Raw genomic sequence first — 15,104 nt, 5'->3', positions numbered from 1 at the left:
AAGTTAAAGAAGGAAGGGGTTTATTCAGCCGGGGCGTCAGACAGACTTCTGTCTCAAGAGCCAAGCCCCCCCCGAGTGAGCAATTCCTGTCCCTTTTAAGGGCTCACAACTCTAAGGGAGTGCGCGTGAGAGGGTCGTGATTGAGCAAGCAGGGGGCACGTGACTGGGGGCTGCATGAACCGGTAATTAGATTGGAACAAAACAAGATAGGGATTTTCACAGTGCATTCCTATACAATGTCTGTAATCTATAGATAAAAGAACCAATTAGGTCGGGTCGATCTTTAACTACCAGGCCCAGGGGGAGGCACCAGGTTGTCTGCCTGTGGATTTCATTTCTGCCTTTTAGTTTTTACTACTTCTTTCTTTGGAGGCAGAAATTGGGCATAAGACGATATGAAGGGTGGTCTCCTCCCTTATGATGGCGCCTGTGATCCCAGCTACTCAGGAGGCTGAGGCAGGAGAATCGCTTGAAACCGGGAGGCGGAGGTGGCGGTGAGCTGAGATCGTGCCACTGCACTCCAGCCTGGGTGACAGAGCGAGAGACTCTGTCTCAAAAAATAAATAAAAAATAAAGATGTGGAGACCAAAGTTATTTTGAAGTCTTTCAGTGGCTGCCCTTAGAGACAATAGGTGACAAATGTTTCCTATTCAGATCTTAGTTAATCGCTTCAGGATTGGGAGGGTCTGGAAGAAAAACACCTAGCTATGTTAATTAAGATTATTTACAGATGCAGATTTTCCCCCAACAAGGAACCGCTTTGCAGGGCCATTTCAAAACTTGGCAAAGAAACTTTTTTGGGGGAATTTTGATTTTCTTCCTTCTTTTTTTTTTTTTTTTTGAGACTGAGTCTCGCTCATGTTGCCCAGGCTGGAGTGCAATGGTGCAATCTCAGCTCACCACAACCTCCGCCTCCCAGGTTCAAGCAATTCTCCTGCCTCAGCCTCCGGAGTAGCTGGGATTACAGGGATGCACCACCACGCCCAGCTAATTTTGTATTTTTAGTAGAGACGGAGTTTCTCCATGTTGAAGCTGGTCTCGAACTCCTGACCTCAGGTGATCCGCCCGCCTCAGTCTCCCAAAGTGCTGGGATTACAGGCGTGAGCCACCGTGCCCAGCCCTTGTTTCATAACGTTATGCCAGAGTCAGGTTGGAAAGTAAGTCACGATATATAGGGTTAAATAAAACTCATCTGGTTGGCCGGGCATGGTGGCTCGTGCCTGTAATCCCAGCACTTTGGGAGGCCGAGGCGGGCAGATCACCTGAGGTCAAGAGTTCAAGACCAGCCTGGCCAACGTGATGAAACCTGTCTCTACTAAAAATACAAAAACAAAACAAAACAAACAAACAAAAACTCATCTGATGAGAAGTTACCATTTGTAGGGCATGACTCCCCAGGCCCCTTTGGCAGGAATTTGGGCAAGATAAAAAAGTCAGAGTTTAGTTCTCACAAGTAAGGTGTGTTGCTTCTGCCAGGAAAGGCAGGACATCTCAAAGGGGTGTGGTCACAGGTCATAGTGATACCAGTGCGCTTGGGGAGGTTCCCAATTGCCAGTGGGACCTGAACCCCCACGGGTGTCCAGGCTCTTGGCACAAGAAGGAAATTCAAGGATGAGTCAGAAAATAGTGAAAGCAGGGAGATTCGTTCAAAAGTGAAGGCCAGGCGCGGTGGCTCGTGCCTGTAATCCCAGCACTTTGGGAGGCCGAGGCGGGCGGATCACCTGAGGTCAGGAGTTCGACACCAGCCCGGCCAACATGGCAAAACCCCGTCTCTACTAAAAATGCAAAAATTAGCTGGGCGTGGTGGCGGGCGACTATGGTCCCAGCTACTCGGGAGGCTGAGGCAGGAGAATCGCTTGAATCCCGGAGGCGGAGGTGGCGGTGAGCCAAGATCGCGCCACTGCACCCCAGCCTGGGCGACAGAGAGAGGCACCGTCCCCCCGCAAAAAAAAGAAAGAAAAGTGAAAAGTACACACTCAAGAAAGGGCCGTGTGGGCGGAGGCTCGAGGGTCACTTGCAAGGGGTTTGGGTGGAGTTTCCATCTTTCGGGGTTTCTTTCACGGAGGGGGTATGCATGAAGATTCTTGCCAGAAGGTGACGATTTCTCAGAACTGAGGTGCCTCCCGTCTTTTCTACAGGGCAGCCTAGACGGTCTTTATTGGATGGCAGCTGAGAGGCCACGCCTGTCCTGTGGAGGGGCCGCGTCTCCCCGGCTTGCACTGCTTCCCCGCGACTCCCTTCTCTGCAGGCCACAGCTCGATGCAGCGGCGGGGGATGGTCCCAGAGGTCCTCACGCAGCCTCTGAGGGCGCGGCTGGCGGTGGAGGCGCAGAGGTCATGTGGGAAGCGGGGCAGCAACGTTTCGCTGTAGCCCACGAGGAAGCAGCACGTGCGGGCAGGCGAGTGCCTCAGGACGGGGCACAGACCTCCCCCCGGCGAGCCCGGCGCGGTGCCCCCCGCTGGTCACCAAGCGCCCGGGAAGGTCCCGACATGAACGTGCCACGGAAAACAGCCTCCGCCGTTCGCTCCAAGCAGGGCCCTCGCATCCGGGCTCCCCGTGGAGCGACCTCCGGCCCTCAGGCGGGCGAGCGAGTGCGGCGCGTGTGCGTCCTCCCAGGTCACCGGCGTGTCCCGCTGGCCTCCGCGGACTCGGGCCGCCGGTTCTCGTTGGACGGCGGAGGCGTGCAGGAGCGCCCAGCGCAAGGCCGCTCTGGCTGCAGACCGCACCCGCGGCCGCCAAAGCGACGCGCCGCACGGAGGCCGCCATCTTGGGCCGGGCGCCCGCCCAGTCCACGGCGAGTCTGAGCTGCTGGAGCTGCCGCTGCGCCGGGGCGTGGGCCGAGTGTGTTAACGGGAGGGGGTCCTGGGGACGCACAGGTGACAGTCGCCACCCTGGTGGCTCCGGTCTGCCTTCGCCAGCTTGCCCCACACTGCTTTTCCGAGTCTCCTCCGCCCCCGGCTTCTGCAGCAACTGCAACAGTTTCCTTTGCTAGTCATATGAGGCTGCTGCTTGGAATGTTCTCTTCTCCTGCAACGCTCCGTATTGTTCCGTCTCCTTTTGTGGATTTAAAGATTTTCTGATTGGCAGTTGGCTTAGAGAGTTCAGCTTTGGGTCCGGGCTGGGTGGCTCACGCCTGGAATCCCAGCACTTTGGGAGGCCGAGGCGGGCGGATCACGAGGTCAGGAGTTCGAGACCATCCTGGCTAACATGGTGAAACCCCGTCTCTACTAAAAATACAAAAATTAGCCCGGCGTGGCGGCGGCGCCTGTAGTCCCAGCTACTCAGGAGGCTGAGGCAGGAGAATGGCGGGAACCCGGGAGGCGGAGTTTGCAGTGAGCCGAGATCCCGCCACTCAATCCAGCCTGGGCAACAGAGCGAAACTCCGTCTCAAAAAAAAAAAAAAAGTTCAGCTTTGCCTAAAGAGTTGGTTAGTCGAAAGAAATTCTCGAGTTTAGATTAACAGGGACTGTGGAAGACGAGGTGCTTGTTACGCAGATGAGCCTCCAGGCAGCAGGCTGCAGAGAAGGATGATAAATATCTCTTTTCCACCCTTAAAAAGGGCTCTTAGTTAAGTATCTGTTCTGTTAGGAAAAAACCTAGAAAGGGAAGGAGATTCTTTACAGAATGCAAATTTCCCTAATAAGAGACAGTTATGCAAGGCCGTTTCAAAATATGCCAAAGAAATCTATTTTGAGGCTGGGCATGGTGGCTCACACCAGCACTTTGGGAGAATGAGGCAGAAGGATCTCTTGAGCCCAGGAGCTGGAGACCAGTCTGGGCAACATAGTAAGGCCCCGTCTCAAAAATAAAATTTATTTTGGGGGTAAATAATTTTTATTTCCTTCAGAGCCTGCTATTTGTTGTGAAAGGAAAATAAATATTGGGATCCCAAAATCACTGAACCAAAAGGAGACATCACGCTGGGAACTGCTTAGGGCAAACCTGCCTCCCATTCTGTTCTTAAAAACAAAAAAGCTACATACCTGCCTCACAATTTGTCCACAGGGAAATTCCTTGTGGACAAAAGACAAATAGAACTCAAAGTTATCCTTCTAGCTGAGATAATGCCTATCTGATCGCTTCCTTTGGAAAGCTCATCAAAAACTCAGACCAATGTGATCCTTTGTCTCTTCTCGACCTGTGACCTGGAAGCCCCCTCCCCACTTCTGGTTGTCCTGTCTTTCCAGATGGAACTAATGCACATATATCGATGTCCACGTCTTCCCATAAAACCAGCTGTGCCCCGACCACCTTGGGCACGCTGTCAGGGCCTCCTGAGGCTCTGCCACCCGTGCATCCTTAACCTTGCTCTTAAATTGACTGAAGGGGTGGCCTACCCCTCCACACCTGTGGGCGTTTCTCCTTAGGTGGAACGAGAGACTTGAGAAAAGAAATGAGACACAGAGACAAAGTATAGAGAAAGAAAAAGTGGGCCCAGGGGACCGGTGCTCAGCATACAGAGGACCCTCGCCAGCACCTGTCTCTGAGTTCCCTAGTATTTATTGATAATTATCTTTACCATCTTAAAGATAAGGGAGTGGCAGGATAATAGGATCATTGTAGGGAGAAAATCAGCAGTAGGACATATGAATAAAGATCTCTGTGACATGAATAAGTTTAAAGGAAAATGCTGTGCCTTGATATGGATATGCAAACATCTCCACAAACCTTTTAGCAGCATTGCGCCAGCAAGTCCCAGCTTTTGCCCTAAGGCGGTTTTCTCCTATCTCAGTAAACAGAGCATACAATCGGGTTTTACACCGAGATGTTCCATTGCCCAGGGACCGGCAGGAGACATACTTTTCTCTATCTCAACTGCCAACAACCGCCAAAAGGCCTTCTTTCCTCTTGTACTAGTCCTCCTCAGCACAGACCCTTCACGGGTGTCAGGCTGGGGGACGATCAGGTCTTTCCCTTCCCATGAGGCCATATTTCAGACTCTGACGTGGGGAGAAACCTTGGACAATACCTAGCTTTCCTAGGCAGAGGTCCCTGCGACCTTTGGCAGTGTGCGTGTCCCTGGGTACTTGAGATTAAGAGAATGGTGATGACTTTTCAACAGCAAGCTGCCTTCAGGCACTTGTTTAACAAAGGCACAGCCTGCACAGCCCAAAATCCTTTAAACCTTGAGTCACCATAGCACATGTCTCTTGCAAGGACAAGGTTGGGGTAGGGTCACAGATTAACAGCATCTCAAATACAGAGCAAAATGGAGTCTCTTATGTCTACCTCTTTCTATATAAACACAGTAACAGGCTGATCTCTCTTTCTTTTCCCCACAATTGACCGAAAACTTTCTTAGATATTTAGGGTTTACACTGTCATGTGACGCTGTACCACAGTGAGGTTGGAATTTGGTACCTTATTGCCTTGAAGAGTCTGTTTTCTCACTACTATGAGCTTTATCTCGTGTTACTGCTGGTCGGTTGTACCTAAACTCTACAGGGAGGGGGTATCAGTAGGCCTGTCCAACCTCCCTTCCCTTCGAGGCTGTGAATTCAGTTTTTCAGGTTTGTTTGGGACTCCCTTGGCCAAGGGAGCTCCATTCAGTCATGAGGGGAAGGGGGCTTAGATTTTATTTTATTTTTTTATTTTATTTTATTTTTTTTGAGACGGAGTCTTGCTCTGTCGCCCAGGCTGGAGTGCAGTGGCCGGATCTCAGCTCACTGCAAGCTCCGCCTCCCGGGTTCACGCCATTCTCCTGCCTCAGCCTCCCGAGTAGCTGGGACCACAGGCGCCCGCCACCTCGCCCGGCTAGTTTTGTATTTTAGTAGAGACGGGGTTTCACCGTGTTAGCCAGGATGGTCTCGATCTCCTGACCTCGTGATCTGCCCGTCTCGGCCTCCCAAAGTGCTGGGATTACAGGCTTGAGCCACCGCGCCCGGCCTAGATTTTTATTTTTGGTTTTCAGTCAGCACTCCAGTCCAGTCGGGGGCTTCAGACCGTGAAGAGGGGAGGTGTTCCCATGGCAGAGCCAGACACAGATCCCAGGACATCCTGTGTGTGGAGGAGACACGGCCCAGGATAGAAGGCGTGTGGAGGCCTGGATGTGGCTAAGTCCTTAGCGCTCACCCCAGCCAGCAGAAGGAAGAGGACTTACGGACTCAGGCCTGACGACGGATTCCTGCAAGTGGGCATTAATATAAGACATTAATATCTTACTTTCAGGGCCAGCAATGGTGGCTCACACCGATAATCCTAGCACTTTGGGAGGCCGAGTCTGGCAGATCACCTGAGGTCGAGAGTTCGAGACCAGCCTGGCCAACATGGTGAAACCTCGTCTCTACTAGAAGTCAAAAATTAGATGGGCAGGGTGGCAGATTACCTGTAATCCCAGCTACCTGGGAGGCTGAGGCAGGAAATCACTGGAACCCAGGAGGCAGAGGCTGCAATGAGCAGAGATTGCTCCACTGCACTCCAGCCTCGGCACCATAGCGAGACACCATTTCAAAAAGAAAAAAAACTGCCGGGCGCGGTGGCTCACACCTGTAATCCTAGCACTTTGGGAGGCCGAGACGGGCGGATCACGAGGTCAGGAGATCGAGACCATCCTGGCTAACATGGTGAAACCCCCCATCTCTACTAAAAAATACAAAAACCTAGCAGGGTGAGGTGGCAGGCGCCTGTAGTCCCAGCTACTCGGGAGGCTGAGGCAGGAGTTGGCGTAAACCCGGGAGGCGGAGCTTGCAGTGAGCTGAGATCCGGCCACTGCACTCCAGCCTGGGCGACAGAGCGAGACTCTGTCTCAAAAAAAAATTAAATTAAGTTAAATTAAATTAAAAAACAAAAAGAAAAAAAACTTTACTTTCGGGATACAATTGAGGCAAGAGAATAGGGTCTGGAGGCCATTTCACACTGTCTTCCTGGAATTAGGAAGTCTTACTCCCTTTGCAAACCCCCACTTCTGCATGGCAGATGGGAAATTGAAAGTACCTCTGATTGGCTTTTTCTAATCAATCAGACGTTTGCATAGGACTGTACCCTTGTAACTGAACTGAAGCTTCTGGTAGGAGGACAAGCCTTTGCATAGAAGTGCAACTTTGTAACTTCGCTTTAGCTTCTGATTGGTGGCTTTCTGCAACCATTTCATTTTCATTTAAAAAAATCATTTTTTATTTCCAAAAATAATTTCATTTTGAAAAAAATCTCTGCTTTTGTTGCTTCATTCTTTCCTTACTTTTGTGCATTCTGTACAATTCTTTGTTCAAAATGCCAAGAGCCTGGACACCTGCTACCAATCACGCAATCCTTGCTGCGTGGCCAGGAAAACATCCTGTAGCAAAGGTGTTTAATGTCGAGAAGCACTGTGATTCGACAGTAGACACAGTCTCTTTTAAATCTTATAAATTATCAATACAATTTATCCTATAGAGCCAAAGTCATCATTACTCAAACACATCACTCTGGAATTACACGGCTGCACGCTACTGTTATGTGAGCTCCGGAAGTCACTGATGTGGACCTGACCACCCACTGAGGCGAAGGCTACGGCAGGGTGAGCAGCGGCCCATCTCTGTAAGTTCCACCTTCGGCGATGTCCTCCGGGGAGTCTGGCCTGGTGGGCAAATAAGCCCAGGAAAATGGGCCCATGTAGCACATCAGGAATTAAACAGGTCGCGCCGCACACAGGCCTGAGGCCTCGTTCCTGCCCGTGACCCCTCCCCTGCCAGCCCTGCCCACACTGCCCCCTCTGACGAGCCAAGCGCACAGCATCAGCTCAGTTTGCCGCAATAGCCTCTGCCAAGGAGGGTCCAGGAAGAAACCCAGAGGCCACACAAGGTGTTTCCACAGGGAGGACGTAACCTCCAGAACCGCTCAGGGGCACAAACCGGTTCATGGGAAAAACAGGCAGCAACTGCAGGAAGCGGCCGGCACCCGTGTGAGGACCCAGGGAAGAGGCAGAGATGATCAGAACCTGGAAATCTGGAGGGCGCCCCAGGGACCAGACACCCAGAGCTCTGGGCAGCTTGGGTGCTGCTGGGCCACGTGGAGCGGGTCTGGGAGCCTTCACCCAGGTGGGCCTCCAGGGTAAAAGGCCATGGCTCCTAACTCCACCGTCCAGGCCTCTGCCACTGGCATCCCACAGCCCCCTCTTTCGTCAGTGCTCCCCAGAGTCCCCGTTCCTGGGCCTGGAGGGCTCCTTTGGGACAGGCAGCACTGGCCGCCAGGCCTCTGACCTGCACCAGGAGACACGGGGACCTTTAGCCCCCACACCCGCACGGAGCAGGACTGCAACCCCAGGAAACCACAAGGCATTTCAACAGATGAGGCCTGTGACAAGTGAGGCGAGGGCTTTGGGGGAACTGCTGTGGGACCTGGCGTGTGGAGGCACCAGCACAGGCCTGGCAGGAGCCCTGAACCGGGACAGTGAGGTCCTGCAGCTGCTGGCCTGCGGTGTGGAGACTCCCAACGTAGGGGAAGTCTCCAGGACCCCCACACCCCTAACAAGATGAGAAATGTGCTCACTTGGGCTCTAGAGAGGAAGCCCCTCTTAGCCCTCAGCGCCTCCTTCCTCCCCGTCCCAAAGTAATTTGATCTCCAGGAATTTGTTCCGCCCTCATCTGGCCCCGGCCAAATCCTGATTTGACAAATGCCAGGAAAAGGAAATGGTTGAGAAATCGAAACTACTGGGGAAAGGGAGGGCCCACTGAGAACCATCCCACTAACCCGACCACCGCTGGCCTTCGCAGGACACCATGAACCACACGGTCCAAACCGTCTTCTCTCCTGTCAATAGCGGCCAGCCTCCCAACTATGAGTTGCTCAAGGAGGAGCAGGAGGTGGCTGTGCTGGGGGCGCCCCACAACCCTGCTCCCCCGACGTCCACCGTGATCCACATCCGCAGCGAGACCTCCGTGCCCGACCATGTCGTCTGGTCCCTGTTCAACACCCTCTTCATGAACCCCTGCTGCCTGGGCTTCATAGCATTCGCCTACTCCGTGAAGGTGCGTGTGGCCCCAGGGGATGCTCAAAGGGTCCATGAGCCTGGGGCTCCACCTGCCCAGATGCTGCCTGGGGTGGGGACTTGTGTGTCCCTGTGAGTGTGAGTTTGTGTGCACCTCTGTCCCGTGTGTGCTCACGTCAGTAACTTTGTCTGTGTGATCTGTGTATGGGTGGCTTGGGGAATCTGCCCAGTGCAGGTCTAGGAGGAGGCTCCAGGAGGCTGGCTGGCTCAGAGTTTGTCCCCAGCGATCCACTAGCCCAGAGCAATTCTCCCTACAGCCCAGTACCAGAAATGACACCCTCACCTTCCAGACTGGCACCCAGGCTCTCCCAGAAAGTGAGAAGGGAACTCACAGGCGACTTCACCCCATGGTGGGAGAACAGCCTGTGCTGGGGCCAAGGCAGAAGGAGGATGAGCCCCGAGGCCCCTGGAGAGTCAGCCTGAGTGAGGAAGGGGAGGGGGTGGTCCCTGATCTCAGAGTGGGGAGGAGCCAGGGGGGAGTGGGAGCCACAGCACATGGCTCTCAGCTGAGGGATCCTGGTCCCCTCACCATCTCTTCTCCTCCAGTCTAGGGACAGGAAGATGGTTGGCGACCTGACTGGGGCCCAGGCCTATGCCTCCACCGCCAAGTGCCTGAACATCTGGGCCCTGATTTTGGGCATCCTCATGACCATTCTGCTCATTGTCATCCCAGTATTGATCTACCAAGCCCATCGATAGATCAGGAGACATCATTCAGGCCAGCAGCTCCGCCCATAACCTGTGTCCCACGTGCTCCACCTTCCTTCCATTCCTCGCCCTGCCCCCGGAGCGAGTCCTGTATCAGCCCTTTATCCTCACACTTTTCTACAATGGCATTCAATAAAGTGTACATGTTTCTGGTGCTGCTGCGACTTCACCTGGGGAGGAGTCCTGTTTTGGGTCCTGAGCGTGGATCTGAGACCTAGCAGTGTGGCCAGCCCCTGCACCGCTCCTTCTGGCCTCTGCAGCTCTTGGGGACGGGGCAAGTGCTTAGGCCTTCTGGTTTCGGGCCTCCTGCTGTGGGCAGCAGCTGGACCCAGGACCCTGGGAGGAGTTCCTGCGTCCTGGAAGTCTCAGCTCCGACTCAAGGTGGGCTCTTTCCGGGAACGTCAGTGCTGAGTCCGGGACATCCTGGGCCCAAGGATACGCTCTTGGCCTGTCAGCAATCCAGGCTGTCGGCTCAGGACAGAGGGAAGGGCTGGAGCCCCCAGCAGGGCCAGGAAGGGGCAAGGTGGCACCGGCTCCCCAGCTGCTCCCAGACCCTGCTCTGTGGTGCTGGGGACCTGGCTTTAGTTCCTCGGGGTGGAGGGAGCACCGAGCTGTCTGGAGCAGCCAGCGCTGCAGATGTGGGCAGCTCGGGCCCTGTGGGAGGGAGGGGGCTTTGTGCCCACGGCAGCAGCTGAAGGAGCCCCGGGCCTCGTAGCCCCTCCTGGGTGACCCAGGTGCTGCTTCGTGGCAACTGCCGCCTCCAGTCCAGCGGGTATCGTCCCTGCTGCCCCGCGGTGGGGGCAGCACAGGAGGAGTGGAGCTGCCCTCATGGAAGTTACCTCCACCCGGGTCTGACCCCTGGACAGACACCCCGCCCCGACCTGGTTACAGCTCCCTTCCCCGGTTCGGTCTCCGGTGTGGGCGTCTGGGGTGCCCCGTGGGCAGCCGCGGGAGGAGCTGGGGTGACCACGCGCGCCCCCGCCCCGCCGTCCACCCCCGACTCCAGGTCTGGATCCACTCCCCTCCCCACCCTCACCCGCCCCCAGACCCGGAGCCGCGCTCTCGGCCCAGGGGTCCAGGCGCCGCATGGGCGATGCACGCAGAGGAAGCGCCCTCTCCCCCTCGGGGGTCTCCGGGAGGTGAGTTCCAAAGGGGGCGAGCTCCGAAGTGGGTCCCGGGCGGGAGGCGCGCGGCCCCGCCGGGCGGGGAGGGAGAAGCGGCGGAGGCGGGAGCTCAGCGGCGCCCCTGGCGGCGGCCGGCGCAGGTGCAGGTCCCGGAGGAGGCTCCGCCCGCAGCCCGGACCCCGGGGGGTGGGCGGGACGCGGACCCTGAGACCCGCAGCGCGCGACGAGCACGGGCGTTCCTCTCCTCCCCTCGGGCACGCCCCGGCCGAGCCTTCCGGCCCTGCTCTGGGGCTCCCACCTCCCCTCACCCGCGGGGGGCCGGATTTCCGCGTCTCCGGGGCCCCTCCCTGGGCAGGGGTTCCAGCCTGAATCCAGGAGTGACCTGTGGGAGGACCTGGTGGTCCGGAAATCACCCTGGGAGCCCGGTCCTGTGACGCCATGATGGGTTCTCTTTGCGCTCCGGGACAGAGCCCATTGGTCGCATCGGGGCAGGGGACTTGCAATAAGGAAAGTGTAATTCGCGCAGAGCCGGCTGCCGGGGAGACCGGAGTTTTGTGATTACTCAAATCCGTCTCCCCGAAACGTGGGGATCCGAGTTTTGAAGGACGATTTGCTGGGTAGGCGGCCAGTGAGTCAGGAGTGCTGACCGGGCCGGTTGGAGATGAAGCCTTGGGGAGTCCAAGCTGCCTTCCTAGCCCTAACCCAGTTCCTGGGTAGGGGCCACAGGACCAGAGGAGCCAGATTGTGGGTCTGGGTGGTGCCAGCTGATCCACTGAGTGCAGGGTCTGTAAAGTATCTCAAACTCTGATCCTAGGTTCTACAGTCGTGCTGTGATCCTCGGGAGCAACTTGGGGCTGGCGGGGTCAGAATCTTCCATCCTCCAGCTGCGTGACTCCTAAACCATCATTTCTAATCTTGCGGCTAACGTGTTAGTCCTGCAAAGGCAAACTAGTCCCCAGGCAGGAAGGGGCTTGTTCAGCCTTCATCCATAAACGTTTCTCCCCAGATCAGTTTGGGCGAAGCCCAGGGATGAGCCAGGACAGCTTGGAGGTTAGGAGCCAGACGGAATCGGTTAGGTCAGACCTCCTTCACTGTCGTCATACTCTCAGTGATGACTTTGGCAAAGGTGGTTTCATTTCCATGCCTGCCCCTCAGAATCCTGCCCCCCTCTTGTGCCCTGCAGTTTCTTCCTCCCTAAACCACAAAACACCTTCCACAGGAAATTGGAGCCCCATCCCACTCTGCAGTCACGTTTGGCCTTTGATAGGAGGTCACAAAGCCTTGCAGGGAGTTTGTGGCCTGTTGGGGATTGGGTGGAGGGTGGTGGGGTTGGTGTGCGATTTGGGGAGGCCCAGCAGTGACTCCCAGCAAGGGCCAGGGCTAATTCTTTTTTTTTTTTTTTGGCTGCAATGGGTAGGGAGGGGCTGATGGGTTTGGAGGTCAGTTTTTGAGATGGAAGTCTGCTAGTGCTCCCGTCTGAATAAAGGCCAAATAAAGCCCTTTTCTTCCTCCACTCGGTGTCTGAGGGTTTTGTCTGTGACTCGTCCTGCTACAATTTCTAACATTACCAGTAATTTTAAAGCTAGCTTATTAAAGATTTTACTTAAGTCACATGACTGTGAAAAGTATTTAGGCTTTCTATTTAATTTATGAGTACTCTTTAAGTTTAAGCTAAATTTGGTAACTTGTGGCCAAAAACATGTAACAAAACATGTGTATGCACACACAAACACACATACACACTCAAGCAAAAGTATGGCTTTTACTTCAGAACTCCAGCCATGAGATAGTCATACAAATTCATTGGTTTACACAAACAATAAAAATAAATGGTTGGATGCAAACAGTGGATTTTATCTCTGTAGAAAAGTAACAGCAGACTTAAAGCAGGCAGAAAAGAAAGCAGGAAGAGAACTTAAGAACATTATATTGGCCGGGCGCGGTGGCTCAAGCCTGTAATCCCAGCACTTTGGGAGGCCGAGACGGGCGGATCACGAGGTCAGGAGATCGAGACCATCCTAGCTAACACGGTGAAACCCCTTCTTTACTAAAAAATACAAAAAACTAGCCGGGTGAGGTGGTGGGCGCCTGTAGTCCCAGCTACTCAGGAGGCTGAGGCAGGAGAATGGCATAAACCCGGGAGGCGGAGCTTGCAGTGAGCTGAGATCCGGCCACTGCACTCCAGCCCGGACGACAGAGCGAGACTCTGTCTCAAAAAAAAAAAAATAATAATAATAATTGTAGGTCCACATTTGGGCTTTGATTTTTCCTTTATGTAATTTTCAATTGTAATTCATGATCCTTGTGCCTGAGGGCTCCCTCCTGCTACTCAGTTGACAATTCCATGTCCCTGTGAAGGGGCCCCCAGGCCTGACAACCCCAGACTTGGTTTTGTCAGCCCTCCAGGTCTCTCCTGCATGGTTGCGACCCAACGCCTAGCACCCACCCAACCAAAGCCATGGGAAATGCTGGGACCCAGGAGGTAGGGGTGGCACATGTGTGCCCTGTGCTCCAAAGCTCCCCCCACAGGCCCCTTGTGTCTCAACACAGCCCCCTCTTCAGTCAGTGCTCCCCAGAGTCCCCATTCCTGGGCCTGGAGGGCTGCTTTAGGGCAGGAAACTTTGGCCACCAGGCCTCTGACCTGGGAGGTTTAGGCCCCAAACCCGCACAGAGCAGGACTGCAGCCCCAGGAAAAGAGCAAGGATTTCAGGACACGAGGCCTGTGACAAATGAGGTGAGGGCTTTGGGGGGGATTGTCCTGGCGCCTGGAGTGTGAAGGCGCCAGTGGGGGCCTGGCAGGGGCCCTGAACTAGGACAGTGAGGTCCTGTACTTGCTGACCTGGAGTGGAGAGAATCCAAGCCTGGGTAAAACCCCCAGGGTCCCCTAAACCCAAGACTTAGGAAGTCACTGATCCTGACTTGAGTTTCTGATGAGGAAGCTCCTCCCTTTTAACCTTCAGCCTTTCCTCCCACCCTGCCATAAAGTAATTTGATCCTCAAGAATTTATTCCACACCTCATTGGTCCCCGGCTAATTCACCAATTTATAAACAACAGGAAATAGAAACTTAAGAGAAATACACACTTCAGAGAAATTGAAACTAGAGGGGAAAGCAGGGCTCACTGAGCACCGTCCCAGCATCCGGACACCACAGATCCTCTTCCCTCCACGCTGAAAACCACACTTCTCAAACCTTCACTCAACACTTCTTTCCCCAAAGCCAGAAGATGCACAAGGAGGAGCACGAGGTGTCTGTGCTGGGGGCACCCCATAGCACCATCCTCCCAAGGTCCACCATGATCAACATCCAAAGCGAGACCTCCGTGCCCGACCATATCGTCTGGTCCCTGTTCAACACCATCTTCTTGAACTGGTGCTGCCTGGGCTTCATAGCATTCGCCTACTCTGTGAAGGTGCGTGTGGCCCCAGGGAACGCTCAGAGGGTGTCAGTGAGCCTGGAGCTCCACCTCCCCAGATGCTGCCTGGGGTGGGGACTTGTGTGTCCCTGTGAGTGTGAGCTTGTGTGTACCTCTGTCCCGTGTGTGCCCACGTCAGTAGCTTTGTCTGTGTGATCTGTGTGTGTGTGGCTTGGGGAATCTGCCCAGTGCAAGTCTAGGAGGAGGCTTCAGGAGGCTGGCTGGCTCAGTTTGTCCCTGGCTGTCCACTAGCTCAGAGCAGTTCTCCCTACAGCCCCATAAGAAATTACACCCTCACCTTCCAGACTGGCACCCAAGCTCTCCCAGAAAGTGAGAAGGGAACTCACAGGTGACTTCACCCCATGGTGGTGAGAATAGCCTATGCTGGGGTCAAGCCAGAGGGAGGATGAGCCCCAAGGCACCTGGAGAGTCTGAGCCTGGGTGAGGAAGGGGAGGAGGTGGTCCCTCATCTCAGGGCAGGAAAGAGCCAGGGGGAAGCTGGAGCCATACCACGTGGCTCTCAGAGCCCTCAGCTCTCTCTTCTCCCCCAGTCTAGGGACAGGAAGATGGTTGGCGACGTGACTGGGGCCCAGGCCTATGCCTCCACCGCCAAGTGCCTGAACATCTCGGCCCTGATTGTGGGCATCCTCATGACCATCGGATTCATCCTGTTACTGGTGTTTGGCTCTGTGGCAATCTACCATATTATGTTACAGATCATACAGGAAAAACAGCGTTACTAGTAGCTGCCCATAGCCTGCCACCCTTGTACTCCACTTTGCAATGCTGGCCCTCACGCTGGGGCTGTTGGCCCTGTCCCCTTGGTCCTGCCCCTAGATACAGCATTTTATCCCCACACACCTGTCCACAATGACATTCAATAAAGTGCAC

The 15,104-nt window shown here is 54.8% G+C and overlaps 4 protein-coding genes across 4 annotated transcripts; all 4 read left to right on the top strand.

Moving 5' to 3' along the window:
- The first annotated feature begins 1,917 nt into the window (after nt 1-1,917).
- On the top strand, nt 1,918-6,247 carry LOC108537994 (uncharacterized). The gene is made up of 2 exons (XM_017885789.1): nt 1,918-2,876; nt 5,912-6,247. The coding sequence occupies exon 1, from the start codon at nt 2,163-2,165 to the stop codon at nt 2,802-2,804; it is 642 nt and encodes a 213-aa protein (XP_017741278.1). The 5' UTR covers nt 1,918-2,162; the 3' UTR covers nt 2,805-2,876; nt 5,912-6,247.
- A 2,341-nt stretch (nt 6,248-8,588) lies between these two features.
- On the top strand, nt 8,589-9,827 carry LOC108537995 (interferon-induced transmembrane protein 3). Its single transcript, XM_017885790.1, has 2 exons — nt 8,589-8,945; nt 9,512-9,827. Exons 1-2 carry the CDS (start codon nt 8,697-8,699, stop codon nt 9,662-9,664), a joined length of 402 nt encoding a protein of 133 aa, XP_017741279.1. The 5' UTR covers nt 8,589-8,696; the 3' UTR covers nt 9,665-9,827.
- On the top strand, nt 9,796-11,166 carry LOC108537986 (serine/arginine repetitive matrix protein 3-like). The gene is made up of 3 exons (XM_017885779.1): nt 9,796-9,825; nt 9,960-10,054; nt 10,389-11,166. Exons 1-3 carry the CDS (start codon nt 9,796-9,798, stop codon nt 11,164-11,166), a joined length of 903 nt encoding a protein of 300 aa, XP_017741268.1.
- Nucleotides 11,167-13,849: 2,683 nt separating this feature from the next.
- Nucleotides 13,850-15,070, top strand: LOC108537997 (interferon-induced transmembrane protein 1). Its single transcript, XM_017885792.1, has 2 exons — nt 13,850-14,210; nt 14,765-15,070. Exons 1-2 carry the CDS (start codon nt 14,025-14,027, stop codon nt 14,954-14,956), a joined length of 378 nt encoding a protein of 125 aa, XP_017741281.1. The 5' UTR covers nt 13,850-14,024; the 3' UTR covers nt 14,957-15,070.
- The last annotated feature ends 34 nt before the right edge of the window (nt 15,071-15,104 follow it).

The sequence above is a fragment of the Rhinopithecus bieti genome, unplaced genomic scaffold, assembly GCF_001698545.2.
Source record: "Rhinopithecus bieti isolate Rb0 unplaced genomic scaffold, ASM169854v2 scaffold_15794, whole genome shotgun sequence".
NCBI lineage: Eukaryota > Metazoa > Chordata > Mammalia > Primates > Cercopithecidae > Rhinopithecus > Rhinopithecus bieti.
This window is presented reverse-complemented; position numbering and strand designations above follow the sequence as displayed.